General features: G+C 42.5%; 1 protein-coding gene across 1 annotated transcript in view; it reads left to right on the top strand.

Moving 5' to 3' along the window:
- hk1 (hexokinase 1) overlaps window positions 1-14,851 on the top strand; it is a 122,489-nt gene that overhangs the window by 91,778 nt on the left and 15,860 nt on the right. The window contains exons 11-13 of the mRNA XM_068052394.1: window positions 344-492; window positions 1,573-1,692; window positions 1,850-1,945. Of these exons, the coding sequence (XP_067908495.1) occupies window positions 344-492; window positions 1,573-1,692; window positions 1,850-1,945 (365 nt within the window). The remainder of the gene's footprint in view (window positions 1-343; window positions 493-1,572; window positions 1,693-1,849; window positions 1,946-14,851) is intronic.

Raw genomic sequence — 14,851 nt, 5'->3', positions numbered from 1 at the left:
TTATGCAGTGGTTTATCACATCCTTATGATTCTCAAAGCAGCTTCACAACTAATAAATTAATGTAGTCTTTCCAAAGCTAATTAATTGGATAAACCTTGAAAACTTTTGAGACGTGACAAGGCATTCTATAAATGTACCTGTGCCTTTATTTCTTCCTATTTATGTGGGTACCAAGAATCAATGATTAGGTGCTACATTGAAATATAGTGTGAAAATTTGAGTACTAGTCCAAAATGGTAACCAAAGGAAAATGATGGTTATATTTTAACTTTAATAGAGTAAATTCAATTTTTACAAAAGCAAGGATCAAAAGTATATACTTAATTTCTTCAATATTAACAGAAAATGGGGATTTTGTGGCCCTTGACCTTGGTGGAACCAACTTCCGTGTTCTACTTGTGAAGATTCGTAGTGGCAAGAGACGAACAGTTGAAATGCACAACAAGATCTATGCTATTCCCTTGGAGATAATGCAAGGAACAGGTGAAGAGGTAAGCAATTCTGTTGGTAATTCACTGTGTTTCTCCAACGGATCTCAGTATTGCTATCGCTGTGGCACTCCTTAACCATAGTAGTATAGAGATTTATAGCAGAGAAGGTGGTCATTCGGTCCATTCTGTCAGTGCCAGCTCTTGGTAGAACAATCCCAAACTAATCCTCCTGCTCTGCTCACTCCCCATAATTCCGTATCCTCTTGTTTAAAATAACCCAGGCCTTATTTCTGGAGTGGCAAATGCATTTCTACCAGTACTCACCCACTAAAAACTGTTCATAGTTAAAATTGGTTCTAAGAGTTAGTCCACAACTGACATTAGATTATAGTTAACAAAAACAAGAAATGCTGGATTCACTCAGCAGGTCTGGCAGCATCTGTGGAAAGAGAAGCAGAGTTAACGTTTCAGGTCAGTGACCCTTCTTCGAGTTCCGAAGAAGGGTCACTGACCCGAAACGTTAACTCTGCTTCTCTTTCCACAGATGCTGCCAGACCTGCTGAGTGAATCCAGCATTTCTTGTTTTTGTTTCAGATTTCCAGCATCCGCAGTATTTTGCTTTTATTTTAGATTGTAGTTATCCAGTTTATCCTTCTCTGCCATCTTGAGCAAAGTTGTCACATTGGCCTCGCTCAAGTCATATGGCACACGTGCATATTTAAGGAAGGCTGAAAAAGGGGTTAGCCACCAAGCCTCTATTTGGTCTGTTGAAAAACAAATAGGAAGGGAGCCAGCATTTTCTGCTGCTTTTGGCATCCATAAAACATCAGGTCCTATATACTTTAAGAGAAGTGCTCTTCACCTCTCTTAGATTGATAACATGCAATCAATCACCATGCTCCTGTTATTGACAACACCATATCAATATACATGTACTATTCAACTTGATCTGCTTTCATTTAGTGAGTCTTTATCTCAATTTTAGATTAACATCCCACTGGCTGGAGAAACAAACTGCACAAGACAGGGTCTGACCAAAGACTAAAAAGGGAAGGGGGATCCTGAAAAGAATTGTGCTTATTGTGTGCTGATAATCTACTAATAATAATCAGATGATTACGATATTTCTTCTGTTTTCAGCTATTTGACCACATTGTTCAATGCATCTCCGATTTCCTCGATTACATGGGTATGAAAGGTGCTCGGCTTCCTCTTGGTTTCACATTTTCCTTCCCTTGCGAACAGAAGAGTTTAGATGAGGCAAGCCTATTCATATATATAAAACCTTAAAAAAAAAAATCAGTGTTGCTTGTTGTAATGTGGTATTAATACATGTTGCTTGTAATAGGACGTTGCCATTTTGAAGTGTTTTTCCAGACAATCTGTGTAATTATTGAAGATTTTCTGTCTTTCTCAGGGTATTCTTCTCAAATGGACTAAAGGCTTTAAGGCAACAGATTGTGAGGGAGAGGATGTAGTTACTATGCTAAGGGATGCCATTAAAAGGAGAGATGTAAGTTAACAAATTCCAGTCATTCTACTTTTGATTGTATCTTTCTATATATTTATAAGTGATCATTATATAGATCATTATAGGAGCACTGAAACAGGAGTTAATCATTTGTTACATTGAATATTCTCCATTATATATAGCGTTACATTGGATAAACAGCACAAACAGGCCATTCAGCCCAACAGTCCAAACCAGCATTTATGCTCCACTCGAGCTTCTTCCCATCCTTCCTCATCTGACCCTATCAGTATAACCCGCTATTCATTTCTCCCTTATGTGTTTATCTAGCTTCCCCTTAAATGCATCTATACTATTCACCTCAACTGCTCCCTGTGGATGCTGAGTTTCCCGTTCTAACCACTGTTTGATAAAGTTTTTTCTGAATTCCCTATATGATTTCCTGGTTACTAGTTTTGTTCGCGATGACAGTTGTGTCTTTTATTTCCAGTTCCATGCTTTTTCTCCGCACCCTCATTAACTTCCCAAGAATCTGTCTCCCTTTGAAACCACCCTTGGAGTCCAAATATCATTCTGGTAAATCTGTATTGCACTCCTGCGAAGGCTGATATATCCTTTCTAAGGTGTGATTCCCAGAACTGCTCATAGTACTCCAGGTTTGGTTTAACCAGGGCTTTGTATGGCTGAAGCCTGATTTCCATCTACTGTCTTGTATTCTAGCCCTCCAGATATAGCCAACATTCCATTAGCGTTTTTGATTATTTTCTGCACCTGTTCTTGACATTTTAAAGATCTATAAACCTGATCCTCAGGACCTCCACTGATCTAGCTTTTCACCATTTAGAAAGTACCCTGTTAGTATAGTTTTTAGATCCAAAGCAGATGACCTCACATTTGCCTATATTGAAATTCATTTGCTGCAGTTTTGCCCATCAATATATCAATCTTTGTAATTTTATACTTCCATCCACAATGTTTACAATACTACCTATCATAGTGTCATTGGCAAATTTGCATATGTGGCTTTTATTGCATCATCTAAGTCGGTAAGAAATAAGATAGTTGAGGCCTCAACACAGGTCCTTGCCACTGGTCACATCCTGCCAATTAGACTGTCTGCCCATTATCATTAAGCTCTGTCTCTTTTTGCTCAACTAATCTGTTAACCAGGTCAATAACTTACCTCCAATTCCATAAAATTATAAATCTTATAAAAGATTTATCAAATGCCTTCTGGGAGTCCATATAAATAACAGACATAAACATTCTCCTGTCCACTACTTTATAGTCACCTCTTCAAAATATTCAATCAGCTTTATCAGGCATGATCCCCCCTTGACAAATCCAGGCTGCCTCTTTCTGATCAAATGAAAATGTTCAAGGTGTTCAGTCACTCTATCCTTATAAACTCTATATATATATATATATACTCTATATAAACTCTAGCAACAGAGGTTAGTCTTCTTTGGCCTCCTTATCTCGAGAGACAATGGGTAAGCGCCTGGAGGTGGTCAGTGGTGTGTGGAGCAGCGCCTGGAGTGGCTATAAAGGCCAATTCTAGAGTGACAGGCTCTTCCACAGGTGCTGCAGAAAAATTTGTTTGTCGGGGCTGTTACACAGTTGGCTCTCCCCTTGCGCCTCTGTCTTTTTTCCTGCCAACTGCAAAGTCTCTTCGACTCGCCACACTTTAGCCCCGCCTTTATGGCTGCCCGCCAGCTCTGGCGATCGCTGGCAACTGACTCCCATGACTTGTGATCAATGTCACAAGACTTCATGTCGCGTTTGCAGACGTCTTTAAAGCGGAGACATGGACGGCCGGTGGGTCTGATACCAGTGGTGAGCTCGCTGTACAATGTGTCTTTGGGGATCCTGCCATCTTCCATGCGGCTCACATGGCCAAGCCATCTCAAGCGTCACTGACTCAGTAGTGTGTATAAGCTGGGGATGTTGGCCGCCTGGAGGACTTCTGTGTTGGAGATACGGTCCTGCCACCTGATGCCAAGTATTCTCCGGAGGCAGCGAAGATGGAATGAATTGAGACGTCGCTCTTGGCTGACATACGTTGTCCAGGCCTCGCTGCCATAGAGCAAGGTACTGAGGACACAGGCCTGATACACTCGGACTTTTGTGTTCCGTGTCAGTGCGCCATTTTCCCACACTCTCTTGGCCAGTCTGGACATAGCAGTGGAAGCCTTTCCCATGTGCTTGTTGATTTCTGCATCTAGAGACAGGTTACTGGTGATAGTTGAGCCTAGGTAGGTGAACCCTTGAACCACTTCCAGAGTGTAGTCGCCAATATTGATGGATGGAGCATTTCTGACGTCCTGCCCCATGATGTTCGTTTTCTTGAGGCTGATGGTTAGGCCAAATTCATTGCAGGCAGCCGCAAACCTGCTGATGAGACTCTGCAGGCACTCTTCAGTGTGAGATGTTAAAGCAGCATCGTCAGCAAAGAGGAGTTCCCTGATGAGGACTTTCCGTACTTTGGACTTCGCTCTTAGACGGGCAAGGTTGAACAACCTGCCCCCTGATCTTGTGTGGAGGAAAATCCCTTCTTCAGAAGACTTGAACGCATGTGAAAGCAGCAGGGAGAAGAAAATCCCAAAAACTGTGGGTGTGAAAACACAGGTTAGTCTAGCTGGTCTATAATTCCCTGATTTCCCCCTCTCATCTTTTCTCATATAGCAGAGTGACCGGCACAATTTTGCAATCTAAAAGAACAGTTCCCAAATCAAGAGAACTTTGGAAGATTTTAGTTTGGGCATTTGCAGTTTTCTCATCTACTTCCTTTCATCCCTGTGATGAAAACCACTGGTCCTAGGGATTTGTCACTCTTTAACGCCATTATTTTCTTCATTTATGTTACTTTGTTTATGTTAATTTTGCTGAGACCCAGTCCCTGATTCAATATTAGTTTCCTCTTCCTCTACTATAAATGTTGAATCAAAGTAATTATTCAACATGTCTGCCATTTCCTTATTTTCATTGACAATATCACTGTTAACAGTTTTCAAAGGGCCCATATTGCTCCTGACCACCCTGTTTTTCCTAACAATGGTAAAAAGAAATTCTGTTGATTTGATATCCCTTGCAAGTTTCCTTTCATATTCTGTTTTTGTAGCTCTTACTAGGTCAAACTATGGTCAAAAAATAACCTTTGTCTGAAACGATTGTGTGAGACACCCTGAAGTGTCTGTGTCTGACCTATCACCGGTGGACAACTTATTAAATTCATCTCATTCTACCTCTTCTCACCATTCACAAAAGAGATGACACATGCTCAAAGGGACATCACATCTGCCCTCGTTCTGTGCTGTTGTCCCTTCTAAAGACCTTAGGTAAACATAAGCAGAACAGAAAACCTTGCTAATCCAATTATTGATCCAAATGTAGTCTCCACACTGATGAGTGCTGAGGGAGAGAGTGTGATGGATCCACAGACATACCCAGTTTCTGTTGATATTTTCCATATTTCATCTTTTTGTATGGAATTGTAGCTTTGCCTACGCACTGGGACATTTAAATGGGAAGCTCTAACTGCAGTGCTAATAAAGCTATCTTAGCTTGTGGAAAATTTAAATATAGACATCTACCTGGAAACATAGTGGGCTAGAATTTCTGCATTGATGACAAATTTAAAGCGGATCCATTAGCTGCTTTCTTTAATGTAGTAACTCTTCTGAGTTATAAGGGATGAAAATACAAATATGAGAGAATACATATACACAAGTTTAGGATTCAAGTCTGATTGAATTAATTCATCCTTGGCTAGGCTTTGTTTGTTGTAGTGATGCAACAGAGTGTAGTGTAATGTGGAATGAAATATCTTAACATACGATTACATAGGATACACAGCACAGAAACAGGCCATTCGGCCCAACCAGTCCATGCTGCCGTTTATGCTCCATTCAAGCCTCCTCCCATCTATCCTCATCATGCAGTACTGTAAGTGTGATCCAACCAAGGTTTGATACAGGTTTAGCATAACTTCCCTACTTTTCAATTCTATCCCTCTAAAATAAAGCCTAGTGTATGGTTTGCTTGTTTTATGCCTTGCCAACCTGTGACGCAACTTTTAGTGATTGATATATTTGTACTCTGAGATCCCTTTGTTTATCTACCCCACCTAGACTCACATCTTCCAAGTAATAAGTGACCTCCCTACTCTTCGTACCAAAATATACTACCTCACATTTATCTGTATTGAACTTCATTTGCCAATTATTTTCCCATTCTGCAAGTTTATTAATGTCCTCCTGTAATTTGTTGCAGGCCTCAGTATTAACTATTCCACCCCCCCCCCCCCACCCCCAGTTTGGTGTCATCCGCAAATTTAGAAATTGTGTTTTTGATTCCAAAGACCAAATAAGTAGTGAACAGCAGTGAGTCCAGCACTGATCCTTGTGGAACACCACTTCCTACCTTCTACCACTCTGAATAACTACCCTTTATTCCCACACTCTGCTTTCTGTCTTCAGGCCAGTTATCAATCCATTCTGCCACCTGTTCCCCAACTCCACATTCTCTGACCTTATTCATTAGTCTATTATGGGGCACCTTATCGAAGGCCTTTTGGAAATCCAACTAAATTACATCTACTGCATTGCTAGTGTCTACTCGTAACTGTTACCTCCTCAAAAAAATTCAATAAGGTTGCTCAAGCAAGATTTTCCCTTTTGAAATCCATGCTATTTAATGTATTTTTTGTTTCTGGATGTTCTTCTCTTTCCTTTAGTAGGGATTCCATTACTTTTCCTACCACCGATGTTAAGCTGACTGGTCTATAATTCCCTGGGCATGTTCTTTGATAACCTTTGACCCCCTTCCTATCTACCTCCATCTTAAAAATATTCAATGACCTGCCCTCCACCACCTTCTGAGGCAGAGAGTTCCAAAGTCGCACAACCCTCAGAGAGAAAAAAACTTCTCCTCATCTCTGTCCTAAAAAGGCGACCCCTAATTTTAAAACAGTGCCCCCTAGTTCTGGACTCACCCACACGAAGAAACATCATTTCCACATCTACCTTGTCAAGACTGTTCAGGATCTTATATACTTCAATCAAGTCTCCCCTCACCCTTCTAAACTCCAGTGAAAATAAGCCCAGTCCGTCCAACCTTTCCTCATAAGACAACCCGCTCATTCCAGATATCAATCCAGTAAACCTCCTCTGAACTGCCTCCAACGCATTTATATCCTTCCTTAAATAAGGAGACCAAACTGCACATAGTATTCAAGATGTGGTCTCACCAATGCCCTGTATAACTGAAGCATCACATCCTTACTTTTATTTTCAATTCCTCTCGTAATAAAGGATAGCATTCCATTAGCTTTCTTTGAGTTGCTGTACCTGCATACTAACTTGTTGTAACTCATGCACTAGAACACCTAGATTAGAGGCCTGCTTTAGGTCAGGAAAAAGAACCCGACCGAACCACAGTGGGCCCGAGCCTGACCCGGCCCGAGTCCCTCTGATTTTGCCCTGAGCCTGAACCCGCCACTAGTCGGCCCGACCCGACCCGACCATCCCTTTACTTAAGTTCCTGACATCGAACCTGCAAGAAGCTGCAGCGCATGCACGAGACATCATAGTGACGTCACTCGCTCACTGCGCAGACTCAGTTTTGTCCCGGACTCCCAGCTCGGGTAAGTTTTTTTTAATTTTTAATACTTACCAGCAGAACACTTACTGTGTGTGTCCGGCCCAACCCGACCCACTTGAACTCGATCTGGACTCGGCCCAACCCAACCTGAGCCCGAAAGCCGAGCCCGACCCGACCCGAACCCGACATGTCGTCAGGTCACGTCTGGTTCGGGTCAGGTAGCAGGCCTCTAACCTAGATCCCTCTGCACCTCGGAATTCTGTAGTCGTTCTCCGTTTAAGTAATACTCTGCTTTTTTATTCTTCCTGCCAAAGTGAACAACTTTACATTTTCCCACATTATGCTCCATCTGCCAGATTTTTGCCCATTCACTCTGCTTATCTATATCGGTCTGCAACCTCCTTATGTCCTCATCATGCCATAGTTTCCTGCCTATCTTTGTGTCATCTGCAAATTTAGCTACCAAGCCATCGCTCTCCTCATCTAAATCATTGATATAAATTGTAAAAAGTTGAGGCCCCAACACAGCCCCCTGCGGGACTCCACTCATCACATCCTGCTAGTCAGTAAAGGACTCATTTATGCATACTCTCTGTTTTCTGCCAGCCAGCCAAGCTTCTATCCATGCTAATATGTTACAAAGAACAAAGAAAATTACAGCACAGTAACAGGCCCTTCGGCCCTCCAAGCCTACGCCGATCCAAATCCTCTATCTAAACCTGTCGCCTATTTTCTAAGGGTCTGTATCTCTTTTCTTCCTGCCCATTCATGTATCTGTCTAGATACATCTTAAAAGACGCTATCGTGCCCGCGTCTACCACCTCCGCTGGTAATGCGTTCCATGCACCCACCACCCTCTGCGTAAAGAACTTTCCACGCATATCCCCCCTAAACCTTTCCCCTTTCAATTTGAACTCGTGTCCCCTTGTAATTGAATCCCCCACTCTGGGAAAAAGCTTCTTACTATCCACCCTGTCTATACCTCTCATGATTTTGTACACCTCAATCAGGTCCCCCCTCAACCTCCGTCTTTCTAATGAAAATAATCCTAATCTACTCAACCTCTCTTCATAGCTAGCGCCCTCCATACCAGGCAACATCCTGGTGAACCTCCTCTGCACCCTCTCCAAAGCATCCACATCCTTTTGGTAATGTGACGACCAGAACTGCACGCAGTATTCCAAATGTGGCCGAACCAAAGTCCTGTACAACTGTAACATGACCTGCCAACACTTGTACTCAATACCCCGTCCGATGAAGGAAAGCATGCCGTATGCCTTCTTGACCACTCTATTGACCTGCGTTGCCACCTTCAGGGAACAATGGACCTGAACACCCAAATCTCTCTGTACATCAATTTTCCCCAGGACTTTTCCATTTACTGTATAGTTCACTCTTGAATTAGATCTTCCAAAATGCATCACCTCGCATTTGCCCTAATTGAACTCCATCTGCCATTTCTCTGCCCAACTCTCCAGTCTATCTATATTCTGCTGTATTCTCTGACAGTCCCCTTCAGTATCTGCTACTCCAGCAATCTTAGTGTCGTTTGCAAACTTGCTAATCAGACCACCTATACTTTCCTCCAAATCATTTATGTATATCACAAACAACAGTGGTCCCAGCACGGATCCCTGTGGAACACCACTGGTCACACGTCTCCATTTTGAGAAACTCCCTTCCACTGCTACTCTCTGTCTCCTGTTGCCCAGCCAGTTCTTTATCCATCTAGCTAGTACACCTTGGACCCCATGCGCCTTCACTTTCTCCATCAGCCTACCATGGGGAACCTTATCAAACGCCTTACTGAAGTCCATGTATATGACATCTACAGCCCTTCCCTCATCAATCAACTTTGTCACTTCCTCAAAGAATTCTATTAAGTTGGTAAGACATGACCTTCCCTGCACAAAACCATGTTGCCTATCACTGATAAGCCCATTTTCTTCCAGATGGAAATAGATCCTATCCCTCAGTATCTTCTCCAGCAGCTTCCCTACCACTGACGTCAGGCTCACCGGTCTATAATTACCTGGATTATCCCTGCTACCCTTCTTAAGCAAGGGGACAACATTAGCAATTCTCCAGTCCTCCGGGACCTCACCTGTGTTTAAGGATGTTACAAAGATATCTGTTAAGGCCCCAACTATTTCCTCTCTCGCTTCCCACAGTAACCTGGGATAGATCCTATCCGGACCTGGGGACCTGTCCACCTTAATGCCTTTTAGAATACCCAACACTTCCTCCCTCCTTATGCCGACTTGACCTAGAGTAATCCTTGGTGAATACCGATGCAAAGTACTCGTTTAGAATCTCACCCATTTTCCCTGACTCCACGCATAACTTTCCTCCTTTGTCCTTGAGTGGGCCAATCCTTTCTCTAGTTACCCTCTTGCTCCTTATATATGAATAAAAGGCTTTGGGATTTTCCTTAACCCTGTTTGCTAAACATATTTCATGACCCCTTTTAGCCCTCTTAATTCCTCGTTTCAGATTGCGCCTACAATCCCGATATTCTTTCAAAGCTTCGTCTTTCTTCAGCCGCCTAGACCTTATGTGTGCTTCCTTTTTCCTCTTAGCTAGTCTCACAATTTCACCTGTCATCCATGGTTCCCTAATCTTGCCATTTCTACCCCTCATTTTCACAGGAACATGTCTCTCCTGCACGCTAATCAACCTCACTTTAAAAGCCTCCCACATATCAAAAGTGGATTTACCTTCAAACAGCTGCTCCCAATCTACATTCCCCAGCTCCTGCCGAATTTTGGTATAGTTGGCCTTCCCCCAATTTAGCACTCTTCCTTTAGGACCACTCTCGTCTTTGTCCATGAGTATTCTAAAACTTACGGAATTGTGATCCCAAAGTAGTCCCCTACTGAAACGTCAACCACCTGGCCCGGCTCATTTCCCAACACCAGGTCCAGTATGGCCCCTTCCCGAGTTGGACTATTTACATACTGCTCTAGAAAACCCTCCTGGATGCTCCTTACAAATTCTGCTCCATCTAGACCTCTAACATTAAGTGAATCCCAGTCAATGTTGGGAAAATTAAAATCTCCTATCACCACCACCCTGTTACCCCGTACACCATGAGCTCCTACTTTGCACAATAACCTTTTATGTGGCACTTTGTCAACTGCCGTCTGGAAATCCAAGTACAGGACATCAACAGGTTCCCCTTTGTCCACAGCACATGTTACTCATTCAAAGCCATGCTGACTATTCCCCATTACCTTGAGTTTTTCTAAGTGCCCAGCTAGAGCCTCCTCAATGATCGATTCTACCACCTTCCCCACAACAGACGGCAAGCTAACTGGCCTATTTTTTTCTGTTTCCCCACGCCCTGCCCCCTCCCCCAACTTCTTGAATAGAGGGGTTATATTAGCTACTTTCCAGTCTGATGGAACCTTTCCAGACTCCAGCGAATTTTGAAAAATTAACACCAACGCATCTGCTACCTCATTAGCCACCTCTTTGTCAGTCCGCAACTCCATCAGTTTCCCTGGTGATTGTAATTTCACCAAGTTCTTCTTTATTTCACCAAGTTTCTTTTTTGATGTGCCTGTGAAATATTTTACTCTTTTGTTTTACGTTCTTTGATAATTAAATTTCATAGTCCCACTTTGCCTTCCTAATTGTTTCTTTGACTTTTCCCCTAATCTCTTCGTATTCTCTCTTATCATGCACTCCTCTTGTTTAATGTATGCCTCTTTCCTTACCCTCAGTTGTTCCCTTATGTCTTTATTCTTCCATAGAGTCTCACTAGTGTTTAGTTTGTTGTTTCCTTTTAGTGGATATGTATTTTTCCTGAACTCTGTTGAACACTGTTTTAAATGTTTCCCATTGTTGTTTGTCAATATTATTGCCCATTTATTTTCTCAAGCTCCCTTCTCAGCCCCTCAAATTCAGCTTTTTTCTAATCTGGGGGAAATGGGACCTGTACAGGCTGGATGGGTTGCACCTGAACAGAGCCGGGACTGAGTTCCTTATGGGACATTTTGCTAGTACTCTTGGGGAGGGTTTAAACTAGTTTGACAGGGGGATGGGGACCTGAGGGTAGACTCAGCTGGGACAAAATCAGAAATTAAAATGGAAGGCGGAAAATTAATGGATGAGTCTGGAAGACAGAGGAAACGAGGATTAGAAAATTAAAAAAAGTTTGGCAATGTTCAAGGGTATCTATTTCAATGCAAGGAATATAGCAAATAAAGCAGATGAGCTGAGGGCACAGATAGACACGTGGCAGTATGATATCATAGCTATTACAGAAACATGGCTTAAGGAGGGACAGGTTTGGCAGATCAACGTTCCTGGTTATAGAGTTTTCAGACGCGATAGGGAGGGGGATAAGAAGGGAGGGGGAGCGACAGTTGTGGTCGAGGAAATTATTACGTTTGTGAGGAGGGATGATATGTTGGAAGGTTCATCAAATGAGGCCATATGGATTGAGCTAAGGAACAAAAAAGGGGCAATCACTGCTGGGAGTGTACTATAGACTCCCAAACAGTCAGAGGGAGGTAGAAGAGCAGATATGTAGGCAAATCTCTGAGAAGTGCAAGAACAATAGGGCAGTAATAGTAGGGGATTTTAATTACCCCAATATTAACTGGGATAGTTTTAGTGTGAAAGAAACTGAGGGAGCAGAATTCTTGAGGTGTATTCAAAAGAACTTTTTTGCCCAATATGTAGCAAATCCAACAAGAGAGGGCACAGTTTTAGACTTAGTTTTAGGAAATCAAGATGGGCAGCTGAACGGAGTGGCAGTGGGAGAGCATTTTGGTGGTAGTGATCATAATTCAGTCAGTTTTAACATAATTATGGAAAAGGACAGCGATGGAACAGGAGTTAGAGTTCTCAATTGGGGCAAGGCCGATTTTACTAAACTGAAAAGTGATTTAGCGAAAGTGAACTGGAAACAAGTACTTGAAGGTAAATCAGTGTCAGCACAGTGAGAGGCATTCAAAGGGAGATTCAGAGGGTAAACATTCCCACAGAGAAAAAAGATGAGGCAGCCAAATCTGGAGCCCATTGATGTCAAGGAGCCTACAAAGTAAGATAAGGCAGAATAGGAAAGCTTATGTCTGACACTGAGAACTCAATACTACAGCAAGCCAAGAGGAATATAGAAAGTGGAGGGGTGAAATCAAAAAGGAAATTAGGAAAGCAAAGAGAGGGCATGAAAAACTATTGGCAAGCAAAATCAAGGTGAACCCAAAGATGTTTTATCAATACATTAAGAGTAAGAGGATAACTAAGGAGAGAGCAGGGCCCATAAAAGACCAAAAAGGTAACCTATGTGTAGGAGCTGAAGATATTGGTATGGTTCTTGATGAATACTTTGCGTCTATCTTCACAAAAGAGGGGGACGATGCAGTTGTAGTTAAGGAGGAAGAGTGTGAAGTATTGGATGTGATAAACATAGGGATAGAGAAAGTATGAATGGGATTAGCATCCTTGAAAGTTGATAAATCACCAGGGCGAGATGAAATGTATCCTAGGCTGTTAAAAGAAGCAAGAGAGGAAATAGCAGAGGGTCTAACCATCATTTTCCAGTCCTCAGTGGATACAGGTGTGCCGGAGGATTGGAGAATTGCTAACGTTGAACCTCTGTTTAAAAAGGGAGCGAAGGATAGACTGAATAATTGCAGGCCAGTCAGTCTAACCACAGTAGTGGGCAAAGTATTGGAATCTATTCTGAGAGACAGGATAAACTGTCACTTAGAAAGGCACAGGTTAATCAAGGATAGTCAGCATGGATTTGTTAAGGGAAGATCTTGTTTGACCAACTTGATTGAATTTTTTGAACAAGTAACAAGGAAGATAGATGAGGGTAGTGCAGTTGATGTCATCTACGTGGATTTTAGTAAGGCTTTTAACAAGGTCCCACATGCAGACTGGTTAAAAAAATAAAATCCCCTGGGATCCAGGGAAATGCAGCAAGGTGGATACAAAATTGGCTCAGTGGCAGGAAACAAAGGGTAATTGTTGACGGGTGTTTTAGCGACTGGAGGGCTGTTCCCAGTGGTGTTCCGCAGGGCTCAGTGCTGGGTCCCCTGCTTTTTATGGTGTATTTTAACGATTTGGATGTAAATGTAGGGGTATGATCAAGAAGTTTGCGGACGACACAAAGATTAGCCGTGTGGTAGATAGCGAGGAGGATAGCTGTAGGCTGCAGGAAGATATTGATGGTCTGGTTAGATGGGCGAAAAAGTGGTAAATGGAATTCAACCTGGAGAAGTGTGAGGTGATCAAACAAGGCAAAGAAATACACAATTAATGGGAAAATACTGAGAAGCGTAGAAGAAGTAAGGGACCTTGGAGTGAATGTCCATAGATCCCTGAAGGTAGCAGGACAGGTCAATAAGGTAGTTAAGAAGGCATATGGAATCCTTTCCTTTATTAGACGAGGTATACAATACAAGAGCAGGGAGGTTATGCTGGAACTATATAACTCATTGGTGAGGCCACAACTTGAGTACTGTGTGCAGTTCTGGTCGCCTCATTACAGAAAGGATGTAATTGGACTAGAGAGGGTACAGAGGAGATTTACGAGGATGTTGCCGGGACTGGAAAAATGCAGCTTTGAGGAAAGATTGGATAGGCTGGGGTTGTTCTCCTTGGAAAAGAGAAGGCTGAGGGGAGATCTGATTGAAATGTACAAAATTTTGAGGGGCCTGGATAGTGTGGAGGTGCAGGGTCTATTCACCTTAGCAGAGAGGCCAGTGACTAGGGGGCATAGATTTAAAGTGATTGGTAGAAAAATTAGAAGGGAGATGAGGAAAAACTTTTTCACCCATGGTCTGGAACTCACTGCCGGAAAGGGTAGTTGAGGCAGAGACCATCAACTCATTCAAAAGGAGTCTGGATATGCACCTCAAGTGCCATAAACTTCAGGGCTACGGACCAAATGCTGGAAGGTGGGATTAAAATAGGTGGATAGTTTTTCAGCCAGCACAAACACGATGGGCCAAGTGGCCTCTTTCTGTGCCTTAAACTTTCTATGATTCTATTAACCTGGTTTTCATCCTTATGTTTTATGTCCTTCTCTATCATCATCTTATAGTGTATTATATTATAGTCACCTCTGCCTAGATGTTCCCCTACTTTTACTTCTCTTATCTGCTCTGGTTCATTCCCCATTATAGATTCAATGGCGAATCTTCCCTTATTGGGCTTTATACATATTGAGTTAGCTGATCCCCTTTATCTACTTCTTCTGTCATATCATATCAGGGTAGTTGAATTCCTCCATGATTATTATTCTATGTGTTTTACTCAACTCTGTAATCTGTCTGCATATTTCTTCCTCCACCTCCCTTTCACTGTTAGATGGTCTGTAGACTACAC

This window comes from Heterodontus francisci, chromosome 20 (assembly GCF_036365525.1).
Source record: "Heterodontus francisci isolate sHetFra1 chromosome 20, sHetFra1.hap1, whole genome shotgun sequence".
Classification (NCBI taxonomy): domain Eukaryota; kingdom Metazoa; phylum Chordata; class Chondrichthyes; order Heterodontiformes; family Heterodontidae; genus Heterodontus; species Heterodontus francisci.
This window is presented reverse-complemented; position numbering and strand designations above follow the sequence as displayed.